Genomic DNA, 24,562 nt, shown 5'->3' on the forward strand with positions numbered 1-24,562 from the left:
ATGACATTTAGGTGTTACATCTTAGACTGTGTGTAATCTTCACCTCATTTCTGCTGGTTAGACTGGAATAGAGTAGTCTTCTAGTCAAAGACAAGAGGCTTTCATTTTCCCCTGCTTAGGGATGTTGCCACATTCTCTACTAGGGTGTTCCCTGGATATGTTCCTAAGTAAGACTAACTGTCCTATAAACCCCTATAAACCCCTGAAAGGAATCAGAGAGAAAATCCAAAAGCCAGAAGCTGAAAAGGGCCATTTTTATGCAGGTGCTTTCTGCAGCATTACATTTGGGGCCATCAAAAACATAGTTCTTAGGTGGCCTAACATGTTCTTTGCACATCTGGCCTCTGGGTTCTTTAGGCTGTTCCAAGCAGAGTTTTTGCCAGAATGAAAACGACATCTTGCATGCTAGGATACTTTCCAGACAAGGCAGGGCTTTCCGTTTATTTCACTGTAAAATTGTATTCTTTGTCTAGGGTGCCCGCTGTGATTTTTATCAAGGATTTCCTTGGCAAAGGTCGTGTAAAAGTAATGTAAAAAAAAAAATTATCAAAAAGTTGCCAGTCTCTGATTTCTTAAAAAATTATTTTATTTCATTGGAGGGAATGTTGTGGCTCAGGGTAGACCCTCTCAAAATATTCCAGACTGGCATGTCAAATATTTTGAATTAAAGTTACTCTAGAAAAACCAAGCAATCCAAGAAAAACATTCTGACCCTCCTGTGTCTTTAGAAAGCAAGAAATAAATCTCCCATTTGGAAGGTAGCCTCCCTGCTCCAGGAGGTAGAGACATCCTTATCACCAGAGATAGAAATTTAGGGCCAAGAAGGCTGTTTAAACAAAACTTGTTACTTCCTCACTAATTTACTACCAAAGTTAAAACTTCTCTATCTTTTCAAGTCTTTATAAATTTATTGTTTCTTTTTCTAAAAAGCATAAAAGCTGCATGCTTTGGCCACTTATTAGGTCCCATTTCTAGAGACCTCCATATATACTAATTAAATTTGAGGGTTTTTTCCCCACGTTAATCTCTCTTGTGCCAATTTAATTATTAGACCAGCCAAAAGAACTCAAGAAAGAGAGGGTGGGAAATTTCCCCCACCGTGTTAGGTATTATGTGAACATGTCATATGTTGGACCAGGCAATACCCTGAAGATTCACATAGAAATTTATTAGGGCCCTTTGGTCAGTTATCTTTTGTGAAAAATTCTGCTTGATCTAGTTATCTGCCAAGTGTCATTCTTTTTTTTTTTTTTTTTTTCAAGTATGTTTCTTATAAACCAAATACAGGTTGTTTTCTTCTCATCAATCTACTGTTATATAACCTGGCTTGATCACTAAGTAGCTAGTCTAGGTGTTGATTCCATTATATTCACTAGATAATTTATGTTATATAAGATAGAAGGAGATGCTCGATCATAACCATCTCTTTGTTCTCCATTTCCTCTGTCATAAAATAAACACACTAACATTTTATTTACTGCTCTAATTAAGAGTAACCAAGATTACACAGGAGTTTTACAGGCAGCAAAAAACAATCCTTAAAATAATCACACAAAGGATTGTAACGTCCCACATGGGATTCTCCAGTCGTTAATGATTTGGTTATTCCTTTTTCACCAAGCTCATATTAATTGTATTTCATCTCTTTGTCAAGGGCCTCAGTCCCAAAGAGACAGAGAGATATAGACAGATAAGCAGTTATACATCACGCCATATTATGTAAGTATAAACAAGTATTTAGAGAGTCTGAAAGGTGGAGGAATTCATCTCACCTGGAGGACTCAAAGAACAGAGTCAGAGGGACTTGTCTCAGTTTGATTATTTGTTCATTGTTGTCAGTACGTAGTCTTAGAGAGTGCCAGTGGGGGAGAATAAAGATGCAGGGGAGACGAGGGAGGAAGAGATGAGCCACGTCAGGTCTCCCCCACCACCCCACCACCTCTGGCTCAGGAGTCAGCAAGGATTAGGCAAAGGGAAGGTTTTGAAGTTGAGGGGAAAGTTAAGAGAATTCTTTGTTAACTGTGAATGTTCTTAGCTGTAGTATCAGGGGGGCAAATGTGGAGTCTGGGGTAGCCTCTGGAAGGAGTGGAATTGGCTAGACCTGGAGAAAGGAGCGGTCGGCAGCAATGAGCACCCGTGGAAAAGAGGAGAGCTGCTAGAGCCCGTCCTCTGGGAGAGGTGATTTTCTTTCTTTCTGTGGCGTCCGAACTAAGAACAGAGAGCGTGGGTGGTGGACTGGATTGTGACTTGGCAAAGCTGGAAGGCGTGGAGGGAGCGCCTGAGGGCTCTTGATGAGCAGTTGGCTGTTGGCAGGCCGTGAGCGGGGAGCAGATAGCTGAGTGCTCCAATGCGTGTCCACGTGGGGTGCGGGCAGATCCCGCCTTCCCTGCGGCTCCCTCCCGTACCTGGAGCCCCATCTGGTGAGACGCCTGGACCCCTGCCTGTCTCCCCAGACGGCCTGTGCTTCTGATTCTCCCTGATGACGGCAACAGATGCTCCTTTTCTTCCAGCCCACAAATAAGACTTTGTAGCATGAGGGAGACAGAGCTCTTATTCTGTTGTACTCTGTGGTCTTTTATCCTTTTTCTGAGTTAGCTTTTCATTTATATATTTTCACTTTCACATGTCACTAAGTTTAAATGCTTAAACATTTCCCCCTTCAGTAGCCAAAAAGAAAACAAAGCAACAGCTAATGTAGTAATAAATTTATTTCTAGCTACAGGAGATAAGCTCCAATGCAATATGGCCATAAAGTATGGCTCCTACGCTTAAGGGAGAAGCAATAAACTTTCATAAATAAAGGAATTTTAAAATACTCCTGGCAGTATAAATAAAGGTCAAATGCAACGTGTAGCCGGCAGCACACAGCCAGCGACAGATCTGCTTACAAAAGGAAACTGTAAACTAAAATAAGAAAATGTTTGCAGCTTTTCTGTGGTTGTTACCTTGCACCCGAGGTGGGCTGACTAAAGAATTCACTGTGTGAAGATTTTGACTCACCTTCTGAATTGTGACCTCTGTCACATCTCCTGACACTTTTCGATTTTGCTGAAGACCTGTGATCATCACCCAGCAAACCCAGGGGTCCTGACGCCACAGATAAGTTCTCAACACATCGTACGGTGTTAGAGAAGACCCTGGCGCAGGGAAGGCTGGGCGCGCAGGACCGTGGCCCTCAGGCTGGGCATGAGGGAGCTTGCACAGCTCGGGTTCGCTTGCCTTGCAGCCTCACTTTGCAGCTGATCTGTAAGGAAATTGGAAGTTCTCCTTAGGTGTCTCTCAGGTTTCATTTGCCTTTTCAGATCAGGAGTGACACGGGCAAAAGCTTAAAAAACCATGCACAGTGGCGGATGGATGGATGGCTAAGTCGGTAGATCGGCAGACAGACAAATAGATTCACAAATACTCACACCTGCATTCTAGTGGGCAGTGCCTTGGTTTGAAAGATGGTTAAAGTAATAGGGATTATTCTCTAGAAAATTAAAGAGCATGGAAGAGAAGTCTGACCTCTCTCTCTGTCGGTCTGTCTCTCTCTCAAATCAGAAGTGGTAACAGAGGGGAAACGGACTGCTGCCTGTAGGGTGAAATCAGAATTTATCAGTGCTCTGATTCCATAAACAGGACTCTTCCCGAGCACCTGTAGTTGTAGGAGCTGTGTTTCTGGCTGGGACCGAGATTAGACCTGGTCTGTTCCCTCAAGGATCTGAAGGTCCTGGTAGCATAGAAGGACTTAAACTTGGTAGCATGGAGCGCATCTGGGAGGGTTTGAGAAGGTAAGCTTGGTTTAAGAGGTAGTGGGGTATCCTCAGGAGGAAAGAGCGGTGCAGAGAGGGGATGAAGGAGTCGAGATTGTGAAGAGAAAAGCCAACGAAAGGTAGTTGGGCTTAGGGTTTGGACTTCATCATGTAAGTAGTAGCAAGCCAGTGAAAAATTTGAGAGCAGAAATAGGCATGATTCGTGAGCCATGATTTCGAGCTTGTTTTGTGAAGAGAAGTCTCTGTTGGCGGTAGAAGCAAGATGAGAGACAGATGATGAGGGCTCAGGGGAGATGACGGAGGCAATGGTCTGGGGATTCCATTTATAATTTGCTATGCCTGGTACTGTTGGTTTTGTTTTTGCTGGATAATGTAGAGAAAGGCAAGCTAGCACAGAAATTTAACTCTCAGTTGGGATTCACCATTTAGTAGCCATGTGTTTGGGGGCAAGGAACTTTAAAGTCTCATGCTTATCATCTGCAGAATGGGGCAATAGTTATACCTCCTGCATAGGGCTGTGACAAGTGTTAACTGAAGTGTTGTATCTATGTGTGTGCCCTTGGAATCATGACTGGTGTGTGGTACATGCTAAATATTGTTTTATTTTCATTTTTTTATCAGTGCATTAATTTGCTTGGTTGTTCACTTCTTTGGGAGTTTGCTTTTAAGACAATCCAGAGTAATCAACTATGGATAGTCATTGGTAAATTTTGCTTGCAGAATTTTACTGACTTTTTCTTTTTTTTTTTTTTTGCCTCATTTTCTTAAATTCTCTTGGGCCAAAAATTTCCAGCAGGAAATAGGAGGGTGAAGTCTGTAAATTAAAACAGCCCTTTCCCCTCTGATGTGAAGTGTGAACAGAGAATTTTGCAAAGAATGTTGCTATTCGGTGGTCCTTTATGTCGCCGTGTGTAACAGGGAACAGGGAAGTATTAAACAAAGTCCCAGTGCTGGGGGGATTGGGCAGCCTTACTTTACAGGACAGCACGGTTCTCTCATTTTCATAAACAGATTCTGAAATTCCAGAACAGAGTGTGAACCACATTTGAAATACCAATGCAAAACCCCCTTCAAAAATCCCCAATATAAAATTTTAATAACTTCTGCCCTTGCTTCCGTCTTTGTGAAGATAACTCAGATAACTCTACCACAGTCTTAAATTGGAACAATAATTATATCTCCCATGAATATAAGAAAAATTATTCTGTAAGTATTGTTTTTACTGTAGGTATATTTTATTCTATAAATATGGGTTTGTTAAATTTATCATATAAATAACTACAGACTTAGTTACTGTAGCATTCAGAACAAAACTCTAATAGGAGAGCAATTGTTTCTTACACTTCCTTGTGCAGAGCCTGGGCTTGGGACTTCCCTGGTGATCCAGTGGTTAAGACTCCACGCTTCCAATGCAGGGGACATGGGTTTGAACCCTAACCAGGGAATTAAGATCCACATGCAACAGGGTGATAAACAAATAAATAAATAATTTTTAAATAATAATAATAATCGTACTTAGGGCTCTATTGAAATAAACTGTCCCTATTAGGTTATAGGAAGAGTACAGGATTTGGAAAGAAATACCAAGTGTCTTAAGACTTTTTCCCTTTGAAGAGCTGGGACAGCAGTGATTCTTAACGGAGGGAGATGGATACAAACCCTCTGTACAGTTGAGGTGAACAAAGCCTTCCTTGACACTAAAGTTTTTATTTTGCCTGAAAGTGAACTCTTCACTGATGGAATGGGTTCTTTTATTGGATCTGTCAAGATTACTAGGGCCACACGTCACCCTCCCCAACTGAAATACAGCATCATGAAATCATGATTGAAATTACAGATGCCAATTCATGAAGTGGCAAGAGATTATAGATACTGCCCTTCCTCTTCTGGGTTACTGGGAATTAATTTCAATCGCATTGAATACTTCTGAAAGAAAACCCAGTAATTATTTAAATTATATTCTCCAGCTTTTCCACTTGATTGATTTGTTGTGGTTCAGTCACTCAGTTGTGTCCGACTCTTTGTGACCCCACGGACTGCAGCTCTCCAGGCCTCCCTGTCCATCACCAACTCCCGGAGCTTGCTCAAACTCATGTCCATTGAGTCAGTGATGCCATCCAACCATCTCATCTGCTATTGTCCCCTTCTCCTCCTGCCCTCAATCTTTCCCAGCATCAGGGTCTTTTCTAATGAGTTCGCTCTTCTCATCAGGTGGCCAAAGTATTGGCGTTTCAACTTCAGCATCAGTCCTTGATTCATAGCCAAACACTTTTGACTAGTTCAGTGTTGTTGTGCTTTAAGAAGATAATGTACTGAAAATATTTTCACAAGATTTTGACTGTGTGGTTGGAATAATGAACAAAGATGGCACAGGAATGGATGACGTGTAATCTGATCCCAACCCTGGGAGGAACAGGGTATGACTTTAAAGAAGTCACTTACTTTTTCTGATAATGTTTGTCCAATATTCTCTGATGGGGCTTTTGTGAGAATCTAATGAATGGAGGTATGTAAAAGCAATTTGAAACATAAAAACCACTAAAAATAACTAAGTGTAGTTGCTGAACAACTTTAAGACATCTTGACAGAGCAAATGGGAATAAGTGTTGAGGGCGTTTCTTGTTTAATTTTACAGGGAACACGGGAAACTCTCAGCCGTCACTGCACTACCCTGGGTGATGCCCTTCGGAAGGAGAATGACTTTGCTCTTATAATTGATGGGAAAACCCTCAAATATGCCTTAACTTTTGGAGTGAGGCAGTATTTCCTGGACTTAGCTTTATCATGCAAAGCTGTAATTTGCTGCAGGTAAGTTCTCTGGGATTTGTCAGATTTCAGTAAAGAGCAACTAGATCCTGAGCTCTTGATTTTTATGTTCCTTGGAGATATATTATCTTGAACTTGTCAATGTTAGTTATTTGTTAATTCATTCATTCAAGACTCAGGGTTCACAAACTGGGATAGCTTTGGGAACATTGTGACCAAGCCAATGGACAGGTCTACTCGCAGGATGGTCTGGCAGGAGTCCCTCATCGAGCAGAAATGGTGAGGCTCATTCATTGACTTGGAGCTGGGAGAGAATGGATTTAGCTGAGGTGCTGTTTTGAAAGTGAGTCCTGATTGGAAGCCCATCATTAATGATAATTGTTCATAATTTGAATTAGCAGGTTTCTTGCCATTCTATGTTTAAGACTATATATCTGCATTTCTGTCTGGGGTTGTCTCTCTAAAGGTTCTATTTTCTACACTTATATCTTTGATTCTGTGAGTTGGACTTATTTGTGGGGAAATCATGGTGGGAGGCACTGACTGAATCATTTTCCAAATAGCCAAGCATTTTTCTGAAGGCTATTTATTGACCGTACAGTCTTCTGCCCTCTAATTTGTAATATTGCGCATATCCTAAGTTGAAGTCTGTTTTGAGTTATCAAGGCCTGCTCCGTAGAATTGTACTTCTGTGAGCTGTTTAGCGCCCATGCTTCCTGGACTTCTCGTCAAAGAGTCTTTCCCGTGTCTTCGTAAAACGTAAAGTAAATTTATGCCTGCGCCCGGCCTCTTCGCGTCTGGCTACCGTGAAATGCGAGGATTTTCCTCTTTGTGACCCACTTGCTGAATCTAACCAGCTGGTCAGACTAGGTCTGGGGTAGCAGTTTCTCAAATTGCCTTCTCTTAATGGAAGGTGAAATGTTAGCAAGAATTTCTCAGAATCTGTGCTTTTAACATTATCTTGAAAACTGTACGATTGGCCTTTATTTTTCTTTTCAAATATATTTATTAATAAAAGAATCTTCTGCTTTTGAACTTTTCTTTTTGGTCCAGGCTTTAACTTGTTTATTTATTTAAATATCCTATATATGATATTGTCACCAAACTTACAAGCCACGCCTTATAGATATTTCCTAAATTTCAGTGGGTTTTTTTGTGTGTGAAACATAGTTTAACTCATACTTAATAAGTTTTCCTGATACATATCATTTCAGCCTATAAAATTAAACTCAGAGCAGTAAGAGTTGCTTATTACTCCTATTGCCGTGTTTGGTTGCTCAGTCATGTCCAACTCTGCGACCCCATGGCGCTCCAGGCTTCTCTGTCCATGGAATTCTCCAGTCGAGAATACTGGAGCAAGTTGCCATTTCCTCCTCCAGGGGATCTTCCCAGCCAAGGGGTCAAACCCGAGTCTCCCTAGTCTCCTGCATTGACAGGCGGATTCTTTACCACTGAGCCACCTGGGAAGCCCTTATTATTCCTAGGAATCTAATTATATCAGTCATTTAATTTTTTTGTCTATGGCATATATTAATAAATACTATTTATTACTCTAAAGCTTTTAGGCAATACTGTATTAGATATTTAATATTAGTAATAATCAGATTCAGCTTAACCGTGAAGAAGAAATATAGAAATTATTTTATCTTGCCTGTCTCATTTTAAAAGCATGAGGATACTCATGATTTCTTAAATCTGCTTTTCCAGTGACTTTTCTTGGTTCCTTGCCGATCTCTTGACCAAGTCTCAGTAATGTTCAACTCTGACACTCTCCCATCAGGATAATTTTGTTCCAGACTTGGTTGTTTAATCACTTTCATAAACAGGATCACAAGGATCAACAAAAGATTGCTCAAAAACACATTAAGTGATGTGGCTGTTGGCTCCTGTTCAGAAACAGAACCCAGCGCTGTTTAGATAAGAGGACCAGCTCCCTTGAGCCGGCATTCATTCTGTGCCTACTGTGTGCCGGGCAGGGATGCTACACATACAAGGGTGAATCAGGCATCTTGCCTGCTCTCCTTCATGCTGGGGTCTGCCTTTTGTTTTAAACAGACTCACAATCAGCTTGAAAGATGTGGGAGGCCAGTTTCATCGCAGCTGAGCCTCATTCCTAGAGTATTGCTTAACTCGGCACCTCCCACCATTCTTCAAAAAGTCGAACCACAAAATTAAACAATAGCAGAGGGAGAGAAAAACTAGAAAGTAGAATCAAGGGAGAAAAAAAAAATATGTTCTGTGCTTGTGAAATTCCCTCCTGAACTCCTTGTTCTGAAAGCTCACAAGTCGCAGGGACTTGTCCCAGGGTCCCAGGCCCCTAGGAGGGATTCGCACTCTGCACTGAACCCTGAGCTGATAAAGATATGTGTGGCCCCTTCCTCCCTCCATCCTTTTATGCATGTTGGAGGACTGAGGGTCCCTATGCAGACACTAAGAGTTTCACTTAGAGTTTTAGGGGACTTTTAAAAGTAAAATAGCTTTCCTCTGCTGTTTTCTTCTCGTTACCATCATATTCTGTCTTTTCCCATAAGGACTGCGGTTCAGCTTCCCGTCTGGCTTTGGGAATTCGTCTAAGCCCATAATTATCAATACATCGGTGCCACTGCCTGATTTATGTCTGTGCACCTTCCTGGCCCGGTGCCTCTTGGCATTTAAACTATGGGCACAAACCATCTTCTTATTTAGCCTATTGACCTTGAAGCATCATTTCTATGACGATTCCTCGCTGTGAGTAGTAGGTGGGCAGTTCTGTAGATCCTTCTTTACAATTGAATGCATGCATTCTGGCTCCTGGTTTCTCAGATGATTGTAATCTCCATGCCTCAGGAAATTCTCTATTTCACTCCATTATAAGAAACCCTCCACATAAATACCGAATATTATTTCAAAATACAGTGGGCCACTGTTTCCCAAATTCGTTTATGTTCATGATGGCTTTCTGGGTTTTCCCCTTAAACTACTTTACAATTTATTTCTTGTCAGTCCACAAGTGAAGATAATTCAGAATCTGCTCTTCCTCTGCCATCTTCTCTTTGCTAGAGTGGAAGAGGGGGAAAGCCTCCCTTAATGGATAATGAGGCTCTGGCCATTAGTTCCATCTTCAGGATTACATCAGCCACTTTCTTCCCTGACATTATCAGCATGAAGGGCAGGAGGCAGTTTTTAGTGTTTGCCTAATTGACACAGTTATAAAGATGAGTGTTTTCCCTGAAGAGTCTACAGCTGAATTGAAAGAAACAGTTGCTCTCTGTCAGCTGTCATTACATCTCTTACTCACCATCATTTTCTAAAGGGAATACTCAGAGACAGGACTAATCCCCTGGCCCCCAAATTATTCAGGGCTTTGGAGTCCGGGTTTTGGTTTACAGAGTGAAGTTGCATGTCCTACATCATATACTTTTTTCAATTATGGAAAACCCAAGAAGTACAATAAAATCTGTTTTTATCAGTCTACCAAGTACTGTATTTTCGTAGATGCCACATGCAGTTTTTGCTTTTACTTCTGTGCAAATTTACCCGCATAACCTGAGTAGTTCAATAGGAAATGTGCATCTTATGCTAAGGTAAGTTATCCTGGTTATAAACTACTCCTCTTGTGGTCCTTCTCTTCTGTTCCCTTCTTGAAGTACACTGATTTTTTTTTTTTTTTCCGTTCAGTGTGATCACAGATACTTTTGAAGAACAAATGAAAGGTCTGTACCAATTTTGCACAAACATGTAAAATTGAATTTGATATGTTAGAGATTTCACAGGCTCCCTTGAACTCCTTGGACAGGTAGAGGGGAAAAGCCTGCTCCAAGACTCATGGAGATGTGTATACACAGCTAAAAGCAAGAGCTAGTCTGCAAACTAACTGTACCAGGTAATCATTTCTCATCTTAGTGACCAGTATTTTATGCCCTCAGGTCTTGCAGCTTGTATAGTTGGGGATTCATGAAATACTTGTTCCCACTTTACCTCTCTGGCACTGTGGATACCTGACGGAACCTCTCTCTGGTTTTGTAACTTGTGAAATGGACAGCTTGCCATATAGCAGTGAAGCCTTCCAGTCTCGATGTCTGCAGCAGTTACGGTTGGAGCTTCCCTGCATAGAAAGGTGTGAAACCCCCGCACACCGCGCCCTTCCTGGATCAGCTCCCTCCAATGTGAAAGCCACAGAGCCAGGTGGCTTCTTGCCCTGTCAGACTTTGGATGAACCCTGCCTCTGTTGGCCACTTCTATGCTAGGAAGAATCTGTCTCCTGCCTGGATCTGCTTAATTCGGGGAAGCATCTGGTCAACCTCTTTTAATATCCCCTCCAGAAAAGAGTGGGAACGTTGCAGTGAAGTTATTGCTCTGTGTTAAATGGCATGTGGTTTCTGAGATCCTCGTCAGTTCACATAAGGCAGTCTTTCAAAGAATCTTGCATTTTTTCTGTAGTTGTCAGTTTAGTTTAAACATATTTTGAAACTTATGTTCTGTGACAGTTGGTTGAAAATTGGCCTAGAGCCTCCAAGCTTTTAGACTGTCTAGTAATCACCGTTCTCCTACATAATTTATGTACTCATGTCCTCTGAGAAGCAGAAGTTAAATTGAAGTAAGCATTTTTCCCTACTTGCAACATCTCTAATCAAAGTTTAACCCCCTTTTAGGCCATTTTCCCCATAGTGCATAAAAAAAACACTGGACTTCAGTGAGTGTCGTCCCTCGGGAGTGGCGTTCCAGGCAAAACCTTTCACCTTGGTCTGATCGAGGGGCCCTCCAAGAAGAGGTCCAAAGGGCCACCTTGAATACTTTTTGTCATGGCTTGAGTATGTTAAGTAAAGGGTCAAGACAGATCTGCCTCTCCAGTCTTTGGGGATTGTCTTAAACTTTAAGGATTTCTCTAAATAAATGTTCTACTTAAAGGGTAGCCACAAAGCACAAATGAAGCTACTAAATGCTCAACAGACGTTCCTTTAAAGAAAGAAGTTTGTGAACACGTCGAATGCCAAGCAGATGTCTGGCTTTGAGAAGACTTACACATTCTTAATGAATGTCAACCCTATATTTGCTTCCAAGGAAGTATGAATAAATGTTGGAAATGTTGAGAGAATATTTCTTTCATACATGGCTAAGAGAGGACGCACTGAATAAATTTTATAACTTCATAACTGCACGTATTTTGCTTTAATATAGTAATATTATCATAATGTTATCATCTCATTTGCTTTTCTACCTCTACAGAGTAATGTTAAAGGAACTACATGGCCATATTACAGCCTGGTAGCCAGTTATATTGTACGTCATCAGAGAAGTCCATATTAGATGGTAAAATATCTAAAAATTTATGAGAAATCTAAATGCTGTAGCATCCCACTGTAATACAGCATTTTATAGTTTTAGATGTGACTCAATTTACACAAACCACCAGCACCAATATACATTCATAAACGCACAATGTTAAAACCACAGGTTGTGTAATTCTGATAAAACAGAGTTAGAGTGTCTTGGAAGGTACATCAAGCGTAAGTGTAAAGTTCAGTGAATTTTTACAAAGTGAACATACTCCTGTGTCAATAACCCAAACATAACCCACACCCAAGATGACCCTTCATGCTCCCTTTATTTTATTACCCTCCCAAGGATAACTGCTATCTTGATTTTTGTCACCATCCCTCTTAAGTTATATCTTACTCATTTCAGTCTCTCTGTTTTGTATCTTGCTTACTTGGAATAAATGTATGTCTTCCGTGCCTATGTTCAAATTCTTTTTTCTGTTGAGCAGTTTTAAGTACAGAGCTCTGAGGCCTTCCACTAAAGGCCTACCTGAAGCTTTGTATCAGTCAGTAAATCAGTACTCCAACGTGTTCTTCAGTCAAATACAGATCCACCAAAGAGATGACTTGCAGTTCTCTGTCAGTTCTACCATGAGAGAATCAAAGGACTTCATTTTCCAGTTTACAAAGGACATGATACATGGAACCTTCGGCATTTCTCTGTTCTGTCAAACTAGTGATCGCACCATGTGGGGCAGAGTTAGTTTGATTTTAACTGGTTCTCCTTGAACCCTTGATGGATTCTAGTGATTACCTTCTTGGTGATAAGCCTGTTTGAGTGATCCCCACTTAGGGCAAATTAAAGGTTTGGTGTTTCAAGTCAGACGAGGGTTCCAGGAGCCAAGATCAGGTAGAATAGTAAGTAGGTCATGGCAGTCTAGAAGCTGTGGGGCATGGAGTGAGGATAAAAGAGAAACAGCATCCTGCTGGAAAACAAAAGGCACGTTGCCAAGAGAACAGTGAGAGGAGAAAGAAGTGGAAGTACAACAGCGAACTTTTTACTGAAGCATGAAAGACGAGATGGTTCCAGGTAGCATTTTCCAGAAGGGAATATTTTATGGAGCAAAAGTGGGCAAACATTTTCTGTAAAGAGCCAGATAGTATTTTAGGCTTTGCTGGCCATGCAGTCTTTGTCACAACGACTTAACTCTGACGTTGTAGCTTGGGAGGAGCTCTAAATAACATGTAAATGAACGGGTGTGACTATGTTCTCTCAAGAATTTAAGTAAAAATAGGATGCTGCCTGGATTTGACCCCGGAACCATAGTCAGCCAGCTCTTTAGGGGCTGTCTATGGCTCATAAATGAACAGCAGAAGGAGTTGATTCTGACAGAAATTTTCCCGTAATTTTGATGGAATTCACCCCCAGACGCCCTAGTGTGTAATTTATAGACGCTTTCGTTTCTTGAAAACTGAGACGTTGCCCATCTCTCCTCACCTGGCTCGTTTCCCTTCCTCCCTGATTCCTCAGAAATGACTGGTGTTCTTTCTGTGGTGACCACTGCGCAGCCTGGCATCTCCATTCAGTCTTTCCACTCGCGTGGATTCAAGTGAACCCCTTAAAAACTGGGTATGTCCTGACGTCAGTCTGTTTCAAAATGAAGTGTAAATGACAAGAGATATGTGAGGGGCCCAGGAATGGGCCTCCCCGGGTGGTACACTGGTTAAGAATCTGCCCGCCAACGCTGCGGACCCAGGTTCAGTCCTGGCCCCGGGAGATCTCACTTGCCACAGAGCAAGTAAGCCCGTGTAAGCAAGTAAGCCCGTGTAAGCAAGTAAGCCCGTGCGTGGTGACGGCTGAAGCCTGCACGCCCTGCAGCCCGTGTGCGGCGACTAGAGAGCAGTCCATACTCCCTGCAACTGGAAAAAAGACACACATGGCAAGGAAGACACAGCACAGCTAAAAACATGAAGAAAGAAATGAAAGAACCCAGGACCACAGGCATGGATCCTGCTCTGTCCCCTTCAGCGCCTTCCCTGTTTCAGGGAAAACTGCCAGCAAGGTGCTGAAAGAAAAGAGCCACAAAGGAATCAGGCTGAATTCCTTCCCACCTTCTCCCTAAGCTAGACACATCATAGAGTCTTAAAACTAAAGGAAATTCTTCTTGGATCTTTATATATTACTTTAGAGTTTGCCCTACATTCCCAGTCACTTTTCACTCCTCTTTACACAAGCATTCTCATTTAGTATCTGCCTATCTATCTGTGATACTTTATTTGTGTATCTGTGTAGCTATGAAAAATATATAATATTGTGATATGTGATTTGAAGAATAGACACTTTTTTTTCCCGTTTATTTTTATTAGTCGGAGGCTAATTACTTTACAACATTGCAGTGGTTTTTCTCATACATTGAAATGAATTAGCCATGGATTTACATGTATTCCCCATCCCGGTCCCCCCTCCCACCTCCCTCTCCACCCGATCCCTCTGGGTCTTCCCAGTGCACCAGGCCTGAGCACTTGTCTCATGCATCCAACCTAGGCTGGTGATCTCTTTCACCCTAGATAATATACAAGTTTCAATGCTGTTCTCTTGAAAAATCCCACCCTGGCCTTCTCCCAGAGTCCACAAGTCTGTTCTATACATCTGTGTCTCTTTTTCTGTTTTGCATATAGGGTTATCATTACCATCTTTCTAAATCCCATATATATGTGTTAGTATACTGTAATGGTCTTTATCTTTCTGGCTTACTTCGCTCTGTATAATGGGCTCCAGATTCATCCATCTCATTAAAACTGATTCAAATGAATTCTTTTTAATGGCTGAGTAATATTCCATGGTGTATATGTACCACAGCTTCCTCATCCATTCGTCTGCTGATGGGCATCTAGGTTGCTTCCATGTCCTGGCTATTATAAACAGTGCTGTGATGAACATTGGGGTGCACGTGTCTCTTTCAGATCTGGTTTCCTCGGTGTGTATGCCCAGAAGTGGGATTGCTGGGTCATATGGCAGTTCTATTTCCAGCTTTTTAAGAAATCTCCACACTGTTTTCCATAGTGGCTGTACTAATTTGCATTCCCACCAACAGTGTAAGAGGGTTCCCTTTTCTCCACACCCTCTCCAGCATTTATTGCTTGTAGACTTTTGGATAGCAGCCATCCTGACTGGCATGTAATGGTACCTCATTGTGGTTTTGATTTGCATTTCTCTGATAATGAGTGATGTTGAGCATCTTTTAATGTCTTTGTTAGCCATCTGTATGTCTTCCTTGGAGAAATGTCTGTTTAGTTCTTTGGCCCATTTTTTGATTGGGTCATTTATTTTTCTGGAGTTGAGCTGGAGGAGTTGCTTGTATATTTTTGAGATTAATCCTTTGTCTGTTGCTTCGTTTGCTCTTATTTTCTCCCAATATAAGGGCTGTCTTTTCACCTTGCTTATAGTTTCCTTTGTTGTGCAAAAGCTTTTAAGTTTCATTAGGTCCCATTTGTTTATTTTTGCTTTTATTTCTAAAATTCTGGGATGTGGGTCATAGAGGATCCTGCTGTGATTTATGTCAGAGAGTATTTTGCCTATGTTCTCCTCTAGGAGTTTTATAGTTTCTGGTCTTACGTTTAGATCTTTAATCCATTTTGAGTTTATTTTTGTGTATGGTGTTAGAAAGTGTTCTAGTTTCATTCTTTTACAGATGGTTGACCAGTTTTCCCAGCACCACTTGTTAAAGAGGTTGTCTTTTTTCCATTGTATATCCTTGCCTCCTTTGTCGAAGATAAGGTGACCATAGGTTCGTGGATTTATCTCTGGGCTTTCTATTCTGTTCCATTGATCTATATTTCTGTCTTTGTGCCAGTACCATACTGTCTTGATGACTGTAGCTTTGTAGTATAGTCTGAAGTCAGGCAGGTTGATTCCTCCAGTTCCATTCTTCTTTCTCAATGTTACTTTGGCTATTCGAGGTTTTTGGTATTTCCATACAAATTGTGAAATTATTTCTTCTAGTTCTGTGAAAAATACCGTTGGTAGCTTGATAGGGATTGCAGTGAATCTATAGATTGCTTTGGATACTATAGCCATTTTGACAATATTGATTCTTCCAATCCATGAACATGGTATATTTCTCCATCTGTTTGTGTCCTCTTTGATTTCTTTCATCAGTGTTTTATAGTTTTCTATGTATAGGTCTTTTGTTTCTTTAGGTAGATATACTCCTAAGTATTTTATTCTTTTTGTTGCAATGGTGAATGGTATCGTTTCCTTAATTTCTCTGTTTTCTCATTGTTAGTGTATAGGAATGCAAGAGATTTCTGTGTGTTAATTTTATATCCTGCAACTTTACTGTATTCGTTGATTAGCTCTAGTAATTTTCTGGTAGTCTTTAGGGTTTTCTATGTAGAGGATCATGTCATCTGCAAACAGAGAGAGTTTCACTTCTTCTTTTCCTATCTGGATTCCTTTTACTTCTTTTTCTGCCCTGATTGCTGTGGCCAACACTTCCAAAACTATGTTGAATAGTAGTGGTGAGAGTGGGCACCCTTGTCTTGTTCCTGATTTTAGGGGAAATGCTTTCAATTTTTCACCATTGAGGGTGATGCTTGCTGTGGGTTTGTCATATATAGCTTTTATTATGTTGAGGTATGTTCCTTCTATTCCTGCTTTCTGGAGAGTTTTAATCATAAATGGATGTTGAATTTTGTCAAATGCTTTTTCTGCATCTATTGAGATAATCATATGGTTTTTATCTTTCAATTTGTTAATGTGGTGTATTACATTGATTGATTTGCATATATTAAAGAATCCTTGCATTCCTGGGATAAAGCCCACTTGGTCATGATGTATGATTTTTTTAATGTGTTGTTGGATTCTGTTTGCTAGAATTTTGTTAAGGATTTTTGCATCTATGTTCATCAGTGATATTGGCCTGTAGTTTTCTTTTTTTGTGGCATCTTTGTCTGGTTTTGGAATTAGGGTGATGGCCTCATAGAATGAGTTTGGAAGTTTACCTTCTTCTGCAATTTTCTGGAATAGTTTGAGTAAGATAGGTGTTAGCTCTTCTCTAAATTTTTGATAGAATTCAGCTGTGAAGCCATCTGGTCCTGGGCTTTTGTTTGCTGGAAGATTTCTGATTACAGTTTCGATTTCCTTGCTTGTGATGGGTTTGTTAAGATCTTCTATTTCTTCCTGGTTCAGTTTTAGAAAGTTCTACTTCTCTAAGAACTTGTCCATTTCTTCCAAGTTGTCCATTTTATTGGCGTAGAGCTGCTGGTAGTAGTCTCTTATGATCCTTTGTATTTCAGTGTTGTCTGTTGTGATCTCTCCATTTTCATTTCTAATTTTGTTAATTTGGTTCTTCTCCCTTTGTTTCTTAATGAGTCTTGCTAATGGTTTGTCAATTTTGTTTATTTTTTCAAAAAACCAGCTTTTAGCTTTGTTGATTTTTGCTATGGTTTCTTTAGTTTCTTTTGCATTTATTTCTGCCCTAATTTTTAAGATTTCTTTCCTTCTACTAACCCTGAGGTTCTTCATTTCTTCCTTCTCTAGTTGCTTTAGGTGTAGAGTTAGGTTATTTATTTGACTTTTTTCTTGTTTCTTGAGGTAGGCCTGTAATGCTATGAATCTTCCCCTTAGCACTGTTTTTACAGTGTCCCATAGGTTTTGGGTTGTTGTGTTTTCATTTTCATTCATTTCTATGCATATTTTTATTTCTTTTTTCATTTCTTCTATGATTTGTTGGTTATTCAGAAGCGTGTTGTTTAGCCTCCATATGTTTGAATTTTTAAGAATTTTCTTCCTGTAATTGAGATCTACTCTTACTGCACTGTGGTCAGAAAAGATGACTGGAATGATTTCAATTTTTTTGAATTTACCAAGACTAGATTTATGGCCCAGGATGTGATCTATTCTGGAGAAGGTTCCGTGTGCACTTGAGAAAAAGGTGAAGTTGATTGTTTTGGGGTGAAACGTCCTATAGATGTCAATTAGGTCTAGCTGTTCCATTGTGTCCTTTAAAGTTTGTGTTTCCTTCTTCATTTTCTGTTTAGTGGATCTATCCATAGTTGTGAGTGGGGTATTAAAGTCTCCTACTATTATTGTGTTACTATGAATTTCCTCTTTCATACTCATTAGCGTTTGCCTTACATATTGCGGTGCTCCTATGTTGGGTGCATATATATTTTTAATTGTTATATCTTCTTCTTGGATTGATCCTTTGATCATTATGTAGTGTCCTTCTTTGTCTCTTTTCACAGCCTTTATTTGAAAGTCTATTTTATCTGATATGAGGATTGTGACTCCTGCTTTCTTTTGGTCTCTGTTTGCGTGAAATATTTTTTTCCAGCCCTTCACTTTTAGTCTGTATGTGTCCCTTGTTTTGAGGTGGGTCTCTTGTAGACAGCATATATAGGGGTCTTGCTTTTGTATCCATTCAGCCAGCCTTTGTCTTTTGGTTGGGGCATTCAACCCATTTACATTTAAGGTAATTATTGATAGGTATGGTCCCGTTGCCATTTATTTTGTTGTTTGGGGTTCACGTTTATACCACCTTTCTGTGTTTCCTGTCTAGAGAAGATCCTTTAGTATTTGTTGAAGAGCTGGTTTGGTGGTGCTGAATTCTCTCAGCTTTTGCTTGTCTGTAAAGCTTTTGAGTTCTCCTTCATATCTGAATGAGATCCTTGCTGGGTAGAGTAATCTAGGTTGTAGGTTATTCTCTTTCATTGCTTTAAGTATGTTCTGCCATTCCCTTCTGGCCTGAAGGGTTTCTATTGATGGATCAGCTGTTATCCTTATGGGAATCCCTTTGTGTGTTATTTGTTGTTTCTCCCTTGCTGCTTTTAATATTTGTTCTTTGTGTTTGATCTTCGTTAATTTGATTAATATGTGTCTTGGGGTGTTTCGCCTTGGGTTTATCCTGTTTGGGACTCTCTGGGTTTCTTGGACTTGGGTGGCTATTTCCTTCCCCATTTTAGGGAAGTTTTCAGCTATTATCTCCTCGAGTAACTTCTCATGGCCTTTCTTTTTGTCTTCTTCTTCTGGGACTCCTATGATTCGAATGTTGGGGCGTTTCACATTGTCCCAGAGGTCCCTGAGGTTGTCCTCATTTCTTTTGATTCTTTTTTCTTTTTTCTCTCTGCTTCATTTATTTCCACCATTTTATCTTCTAACTCACTTATCCTATCTTCTGCCTCTGTTATTCTACTCATGGTTCCCTCCAGAGTGTTTTTGATCTCATTTGTTTCATTATTAATTTTTAATTGACTTTTTTTATTTCTTCTAGGTCCTTGTTAAACATTTCTTGCATCTTCTCAATCTTTGTCTCCAGGCTACTTATTTGTAACTCCATTTTGTTTTCAAGATTTTGGATCATTTTTATTATCATTATTCTAAATTCCTTTTCAGGTAGATTCCCTATTTCCTCCTCTTTTGTTTGACTTGGTGGGCTTTTTTCATGTTCCTTTACCTGTTGGGTATTTCTCTGCCTTTTCATCTTGTTTAGACTGCTGTGTCTGGAGTGGGCTTTCTATATTCTTGTGGTCTGTGGTTCCTTTTTATTGTGGAGGTTTCACCCAGTAGGTGGGGTTGGACGATTGGTTTGTCAAGGTTTCCTGGTTAGGGAAGCTTGTGTCAGCGTTCTGGTGCGTGGAATTGGATTTCTTCTCTCTGGAGTGCAATGGAGTGTCCAGTAATGAGTTTTGCGATGGGTCTCTGTGTTAGGTGTGACTTTGGAGAGCCTGTATGTTGACACTCAGGTCTATGTTCCTGCGTTGCTAAAGAACTTGCGTGGTATGTCTTGTACTGGAGCTTATTGGCTCGGGTGGTGGTTGGTTTTGGTGTAGGTATGGAGGCTTTTGGATGGTCTCTTATTCCTTAATGTTCCGTGTAGTCAGGAGTTTTCTGGTTTTCTCAGGATTTGGGCTTAAGTCTCCTGCCTCTGGATTTCAGTTTTATTCTTCCAATAGTCTCAAGACTTCTCCAACTATACAGCACTGATAATAAAACTTCTAGGTTAATGGTGAAAAGATTCTCCACTGTGAGAGACAACCAGAGAGGTTCACAGAGTTACATGATGAATAGGAGAGGAAGGAAGGAGATAGAGGTCAGCAGGAGGAGAAAAAGGGGACTCAAGAGGAGAGAGACAGATCTACACAGTTATCTGTTCCCAAAGTGTTCTCCATAGCCCAGACACCCACAAAGATTCACAGAGTTGAATTGGGAAGAGAAGGGGAAAGGAGGAAATAGAGGTGTTCTGATTCAAAAGTGGGAGAGTAATCACCACACTCCTGAATAGAAATGGGAACTGAATATTGGATTCTTAAATGTCCAAAATTTATATCACATACTGAAAAACAAAGATTAAAAATCTAGTGTAGAGGTTAGACTCTTTGAAATACAATATTTAAAAACAAAAACAAAAAAACACAAAAAATTTAGAAATGTATATGAAGTTCGGTTTAAAAATAGGGTTTCTCTCTCTCTTTCTCCCTTTTTTTTTTTTTGGCAAGGTTATAGTGAAATGAAAATTAAGGAATAATAGAGGAGTATTAGAGGACTTTAAAAGGAAATAGGAGAGGAAAAACAAGAAAAAAAAATTTTTTTCCCTAATTAAAAAAATCGTAAAAATATATGAAAATGAAAGTTGAGGAGTAATGGAGTAATAGGGAATTTTAAAAGAAAATAGAAGAAAAAAAAAAGGAAAGAAAAAAAAATTTTTTTTAATTAAAAAAATATATACATATATATCTAGGAATTTCTCTGGAGTTGTTGCAGTCAGTGTAGGTTCAGTTCAATTTCAGATAGCTCCTCTTTCCAGCTTACACTTCTCGATATCTGTAGGTCCCTTCCCTTGTAGCCGGTGTTACCTTCAGGGATTTTAATCTGTTGCACCGGTCCTTTCTGAAGCGGTTCCCTTTGTTTATTTGGCTTCTGTTTGCCGTCTCTTCGGTGTCTAATTTCCGCCCTGACACAGGCGGGCGGAGGTGATCTCTTATTTAGGTTCTCTAGTTCAGTTCAGTCCTGCTACGGGGAGGGCGGGGCGCTGCAGACAGACACCGCTCTGTGTGGATAGCGCTCACCGTGTTCCGGCCACACTGGGTTTGCCCTGCTCACGGGTGTCTGTGCTTTCCCCGTCTACACTGCTCAGGCTCCCGGCTGCTCTATGTGGAGCGGGCCCTGCGTTGAGTGAGGTTCCAGTTTTCGGGTACTCCACAAAAGCGCGGATTCGGTTGCTCCTGCGTTTTGTGCCTTCCCCGGCCTGAGCGGTTCAGGCAGCCACAGGCTTGGGCGCAATCTCCCCGGGTACAGCGTGCCTTTTCCCTCCGCGTCGAGCGGCCCAGGCAGCCAGAGGCTTGGGCGCACTCTGCCGGGTGCGGCGCGCCTTTTCCCTCCGCGGCCAGCGGCCCAGGCATCCAGAGGCTTGCACGCCCTCTCTCCGGGTACGGCGCGCTTTTCCCTCCGCGGCCCCAGCGCGCGCCGCCAGTCGGGTCTCAGGAAGTCTTTAGATAGGAACCGGGGCCTGTTTGCAGTGTGGGAGGGGGTGGCTTCTCAGGGGCTGAGTTTGCCCTTTTCCCCTCCCCCTGCCTCCTACCTCCAACGGGGATGGGCCGGCTCTTCTCTGGACTTTCTCAGTCCCTTTGTTTTGCGAACCGCAGGCAGTGTGTTCCGGCCGGTTAATTTTGTCCCACTGTTTAAAAAAAGCTCCCTCCGATTGCTCTCAGGGTCTCCAGGCTGGTCCTTACCCTAAGCAATGCCGCCCGCTCCTCTCCGTTCCGCCCCCGCTTGTTGCTGGCACGTGCGGGCGTCTGGGGTACTTTTCTGCTGGGAGTTGCTTTTAGGCACGTAATCTGTGGGCCTTATTTAATTTTTCCTCCCAGTTACAGTGCCGAAAACTTGCCCCAGTCCCGCCAGTGCAAGGGTTTCCTGGTGATTGGAAACTTCCTCTATTAAGACTCCCTTCCCTGAACGGGTCTCCGTCCGTAGCTCTTTTGTCTCCCTTTTTCTCTTTTATATTTTGTCCTACCTCCCTTCGAAGACAATGGGCTGCTTTTCTGGGCGCCCGATGTCCTCTGCTAGCGATCAGAAGTTGTTTTGTGAAATTTGCTCAGCGTTCAAATGTTCTTTTGATGAATTTGTAGGAGAGAAAGTGGTCTCCCCGTCCTATTCCTCCGCCATCTTCAAGAATAGACACTTATGATGACATCCCAGCATAAACTTACCTTTTTTATTTTTCTACGTGTTTCCAAGACCTTTTCATTTACCACATGTGGAACAAGTTTATTTTTTCACACCACTGCTAGCTATTGCTCTGATGTATATACACCATTTTATTGTTCCGTAGTGATCACCACATGGGTTGCCCCGAAATCTTTGCTAACAGGGAACGTGCTGAAATGAACACCCAGTGTATGAACCCACCCGGTAGGATTATCTTAATGCCTAGCAGTGGGAATGTTTGGCTCTGATATTGGTTCAGTCGGCATTGTCTCATTGATCCAAAACAGCCGTACTAGTGTGTACTCGGAGCTGCTACTTCCCTACCTTAACACCAGCTCCTGGCTTCCTTATTTTATAAACTTTGCCAATCTGATGTTTGAAAAGTAGCACTTTGTCTCAATTTTTGTTTCTGTGATTGCTAGGGAAATTGCGTAGCTCTTTATTTAACTATTTACCTCTCTGGATTTCTGCTTTTGAAGTGCATTCGTTCTTTCTTTCTTTCATTCATTCAAGGAATGTTTTCAAAGAACCCCTTATGTGCCAGACACCTTTATATGTGCTATAAACAGAGCAGTGAACAACAGAAGGAAAAAAATGCTCCCGGCCTTCACATTATAGCTGTTACTCAATAAAATAAATACACACATGCATATTCAAAAGGCAGTAGCTACAAGTGTTTCTGTGAATGGTAATGATTCATTATATATTAGACGTAAAGTCAGTGATTCTACTTGCTGTGAAGAAAAGTAGCACATTGAAAAAGATTGTGTGTATGTATCAGTCGCTCAGTCATATCCGACTCTTTGTGACCCTGTGGACTGTAGCCCGCCAGGTCCCTCTGTCCATGGAAATCTCCAGGCAAGAATACTGAAGTGGGTTGCTATTTCCTTCTCCAGTTGAAGAAGGTTTTTTTATTGTGTTTCCTATATTTCTTTCTGCTTTCATATAAGAATTCTTTGTGTGTTCTGGGTATTGATCCTTTGCTGAGTCTAGGTATGGCAGATATCTTCTAATCTGGCTCCTCTTACTTCTGTCTGTGGTACTGTTCCTTGAGCATGAATACTTGACCCTGGGACAGTCAAATTCCATTAGCTTTTCCCTTTGTAACTTGTGTTTTGGGATGGTAAGAACTTCCCAATTACAAAGATAGTCTCCTACATTTCATTGTTACCTTGACACATTTATGTTTTTTGGATAGGTCTTTAAGCTTATTTTTAATGTGCATTTGTGGTATGAAGGAGAAGGGATCCAATATTATTCATTTCTACATTGTAAGCAAATTCTTCCAATACCCAGTACTGAACAGTCTTGGGTTCAGTCCCACTACTGAACAGTCCATCCTTTTCCTTCTGTTTATAATGCCATATGATCTGGAACTCAAGCTCTGGAGCCAAACTTTCCAGGGTTCAAGTCCAGGCTCCACCTCTTATTAGCTAAACAACACACTGCTTACCTTCTCCGGTTCAGTTTTCTGTATCTTTGAAATAGAGATAAAGAGGGAGAGGATATGTGTATACATACAGCTGATTCACTTTGTCACACAGCAGGAACTAACACAACTTTGTAAAGCAGTCAAACTGCAATAAAATAAATAAGAAAAAAGAAATAGAGATGAAATAATTGTTCTTATAGATTTGTGAGGAATAAATGGGTTAGTATATATATACACTCAGTGCTTTGGTATCTATTATTAAAATTATTTCTCTTAGAAATCCTTTCAAATTTACTTTTATATCATTTCTGATAAGAAGAATATAAAGATTTCTCTCTGAGTAGTATGGACTCTTCTGTGCCCTAAATTCTATACTGATATGAAAATTGCTAACCTGGCCTTCTTTTGTTTCATGTAGGCCTCGTCTCTTTTTCCCTCTAAACCCTCTGTCTTTCTGTATGATGCAGTGGCTAAGCATGCAGTCCTGTCTAAATTTACCTGCTGCATGTTGAACTCTAGCTTTACCACTTACTTGCTCTTTTATCTTAAGCTATGTAATCTCGCTGTGCCTGAGTACCCTCATTTGTAAACCGGCAATACCAGTAACCTATCTTATATAGTGTTCTTCTGAGAATTGAAAAAATTAAAACAAGCAAACAGTTCAAAACATAGTGAGCAAATAAACGTTGCTTATGTTAGCTGTTATGGTGAAGTGTATCTCTTTTAGACACCATAGTGCTGAGTCTTTTTGTTTTAATAATGGGAGAGTCTCTGTCTTTTAACATATTGTTGACTGGGGGATTTTTGAGGAAACTAAACCTGTGGCCAGCAATTTGTTATGTAAGTGAATACTGAAAGCTCTCCAGTCCATAACATTTGGGTAACAAAAGACGTATTCACTGCCATGGCAAATAAAAGTGGTAAAGGTGGTGACCGATTTCCTCTTCTTGGGCTCTAAAACCACTGCGGATGGTGGCTTCGGCCATGGCATCAGAAGATGACTGCTTCTTGGCAGGAAAGCGATGACAAACCTAGACAGTGTGTTGAAAAGCAGAGACATCACTCTGCCAACAAAGGTCCATAAAGCCAAGTCTATGATCTTCCCAGTGGTCATGAGCAGTTGTGAGAGCCGGACCATAAAGAAGGCAGAGCGCCAAAGGATTGA

The 24,562-nt window shown here is 40.9% G+C and overlaps 1 protein-coding gene across 1 annotated transcript in view; it reads left to right on the plus strand.

Annotated features, from left to right (window-relative positions):
* The window catches only part of ATP8A1 (ATPase phospholipid transporting 8A1), a 240,371-nt gene that overhangs the window by 149,945 nt on the left and 65,864 nt on the right, over window positions 1-24,562 (plus strand). The window contains exon 25 of the mRNA XM_070451955.1: window positions 6,391-6,563. Coding sequence (XP_070308056.1) covers window positions 6,391-6,563 — 173 coding nt within the window. The remainder of the gene's footprint in view (window positions 1-6,390; window positions 6,564-24,562) is intronic.

This window comes from Odocoileus virginianus, chromosome 21 (assembly GCF_023699985.2).
Source record: "Odocoileus virginianus isolate 20LAN1187 ecotype Illinois chromosome 21, Ovbor_1.2, whole genome shotgun sequence".
In the NCBI taxonomy this organism is placed as follows: domain Eukaryota; kingdom Metazoa; phylum Chordata; class Mammalia; order Artiodactyla; family Cervidae; genus Odocoileus; species Odocoileus virginianus.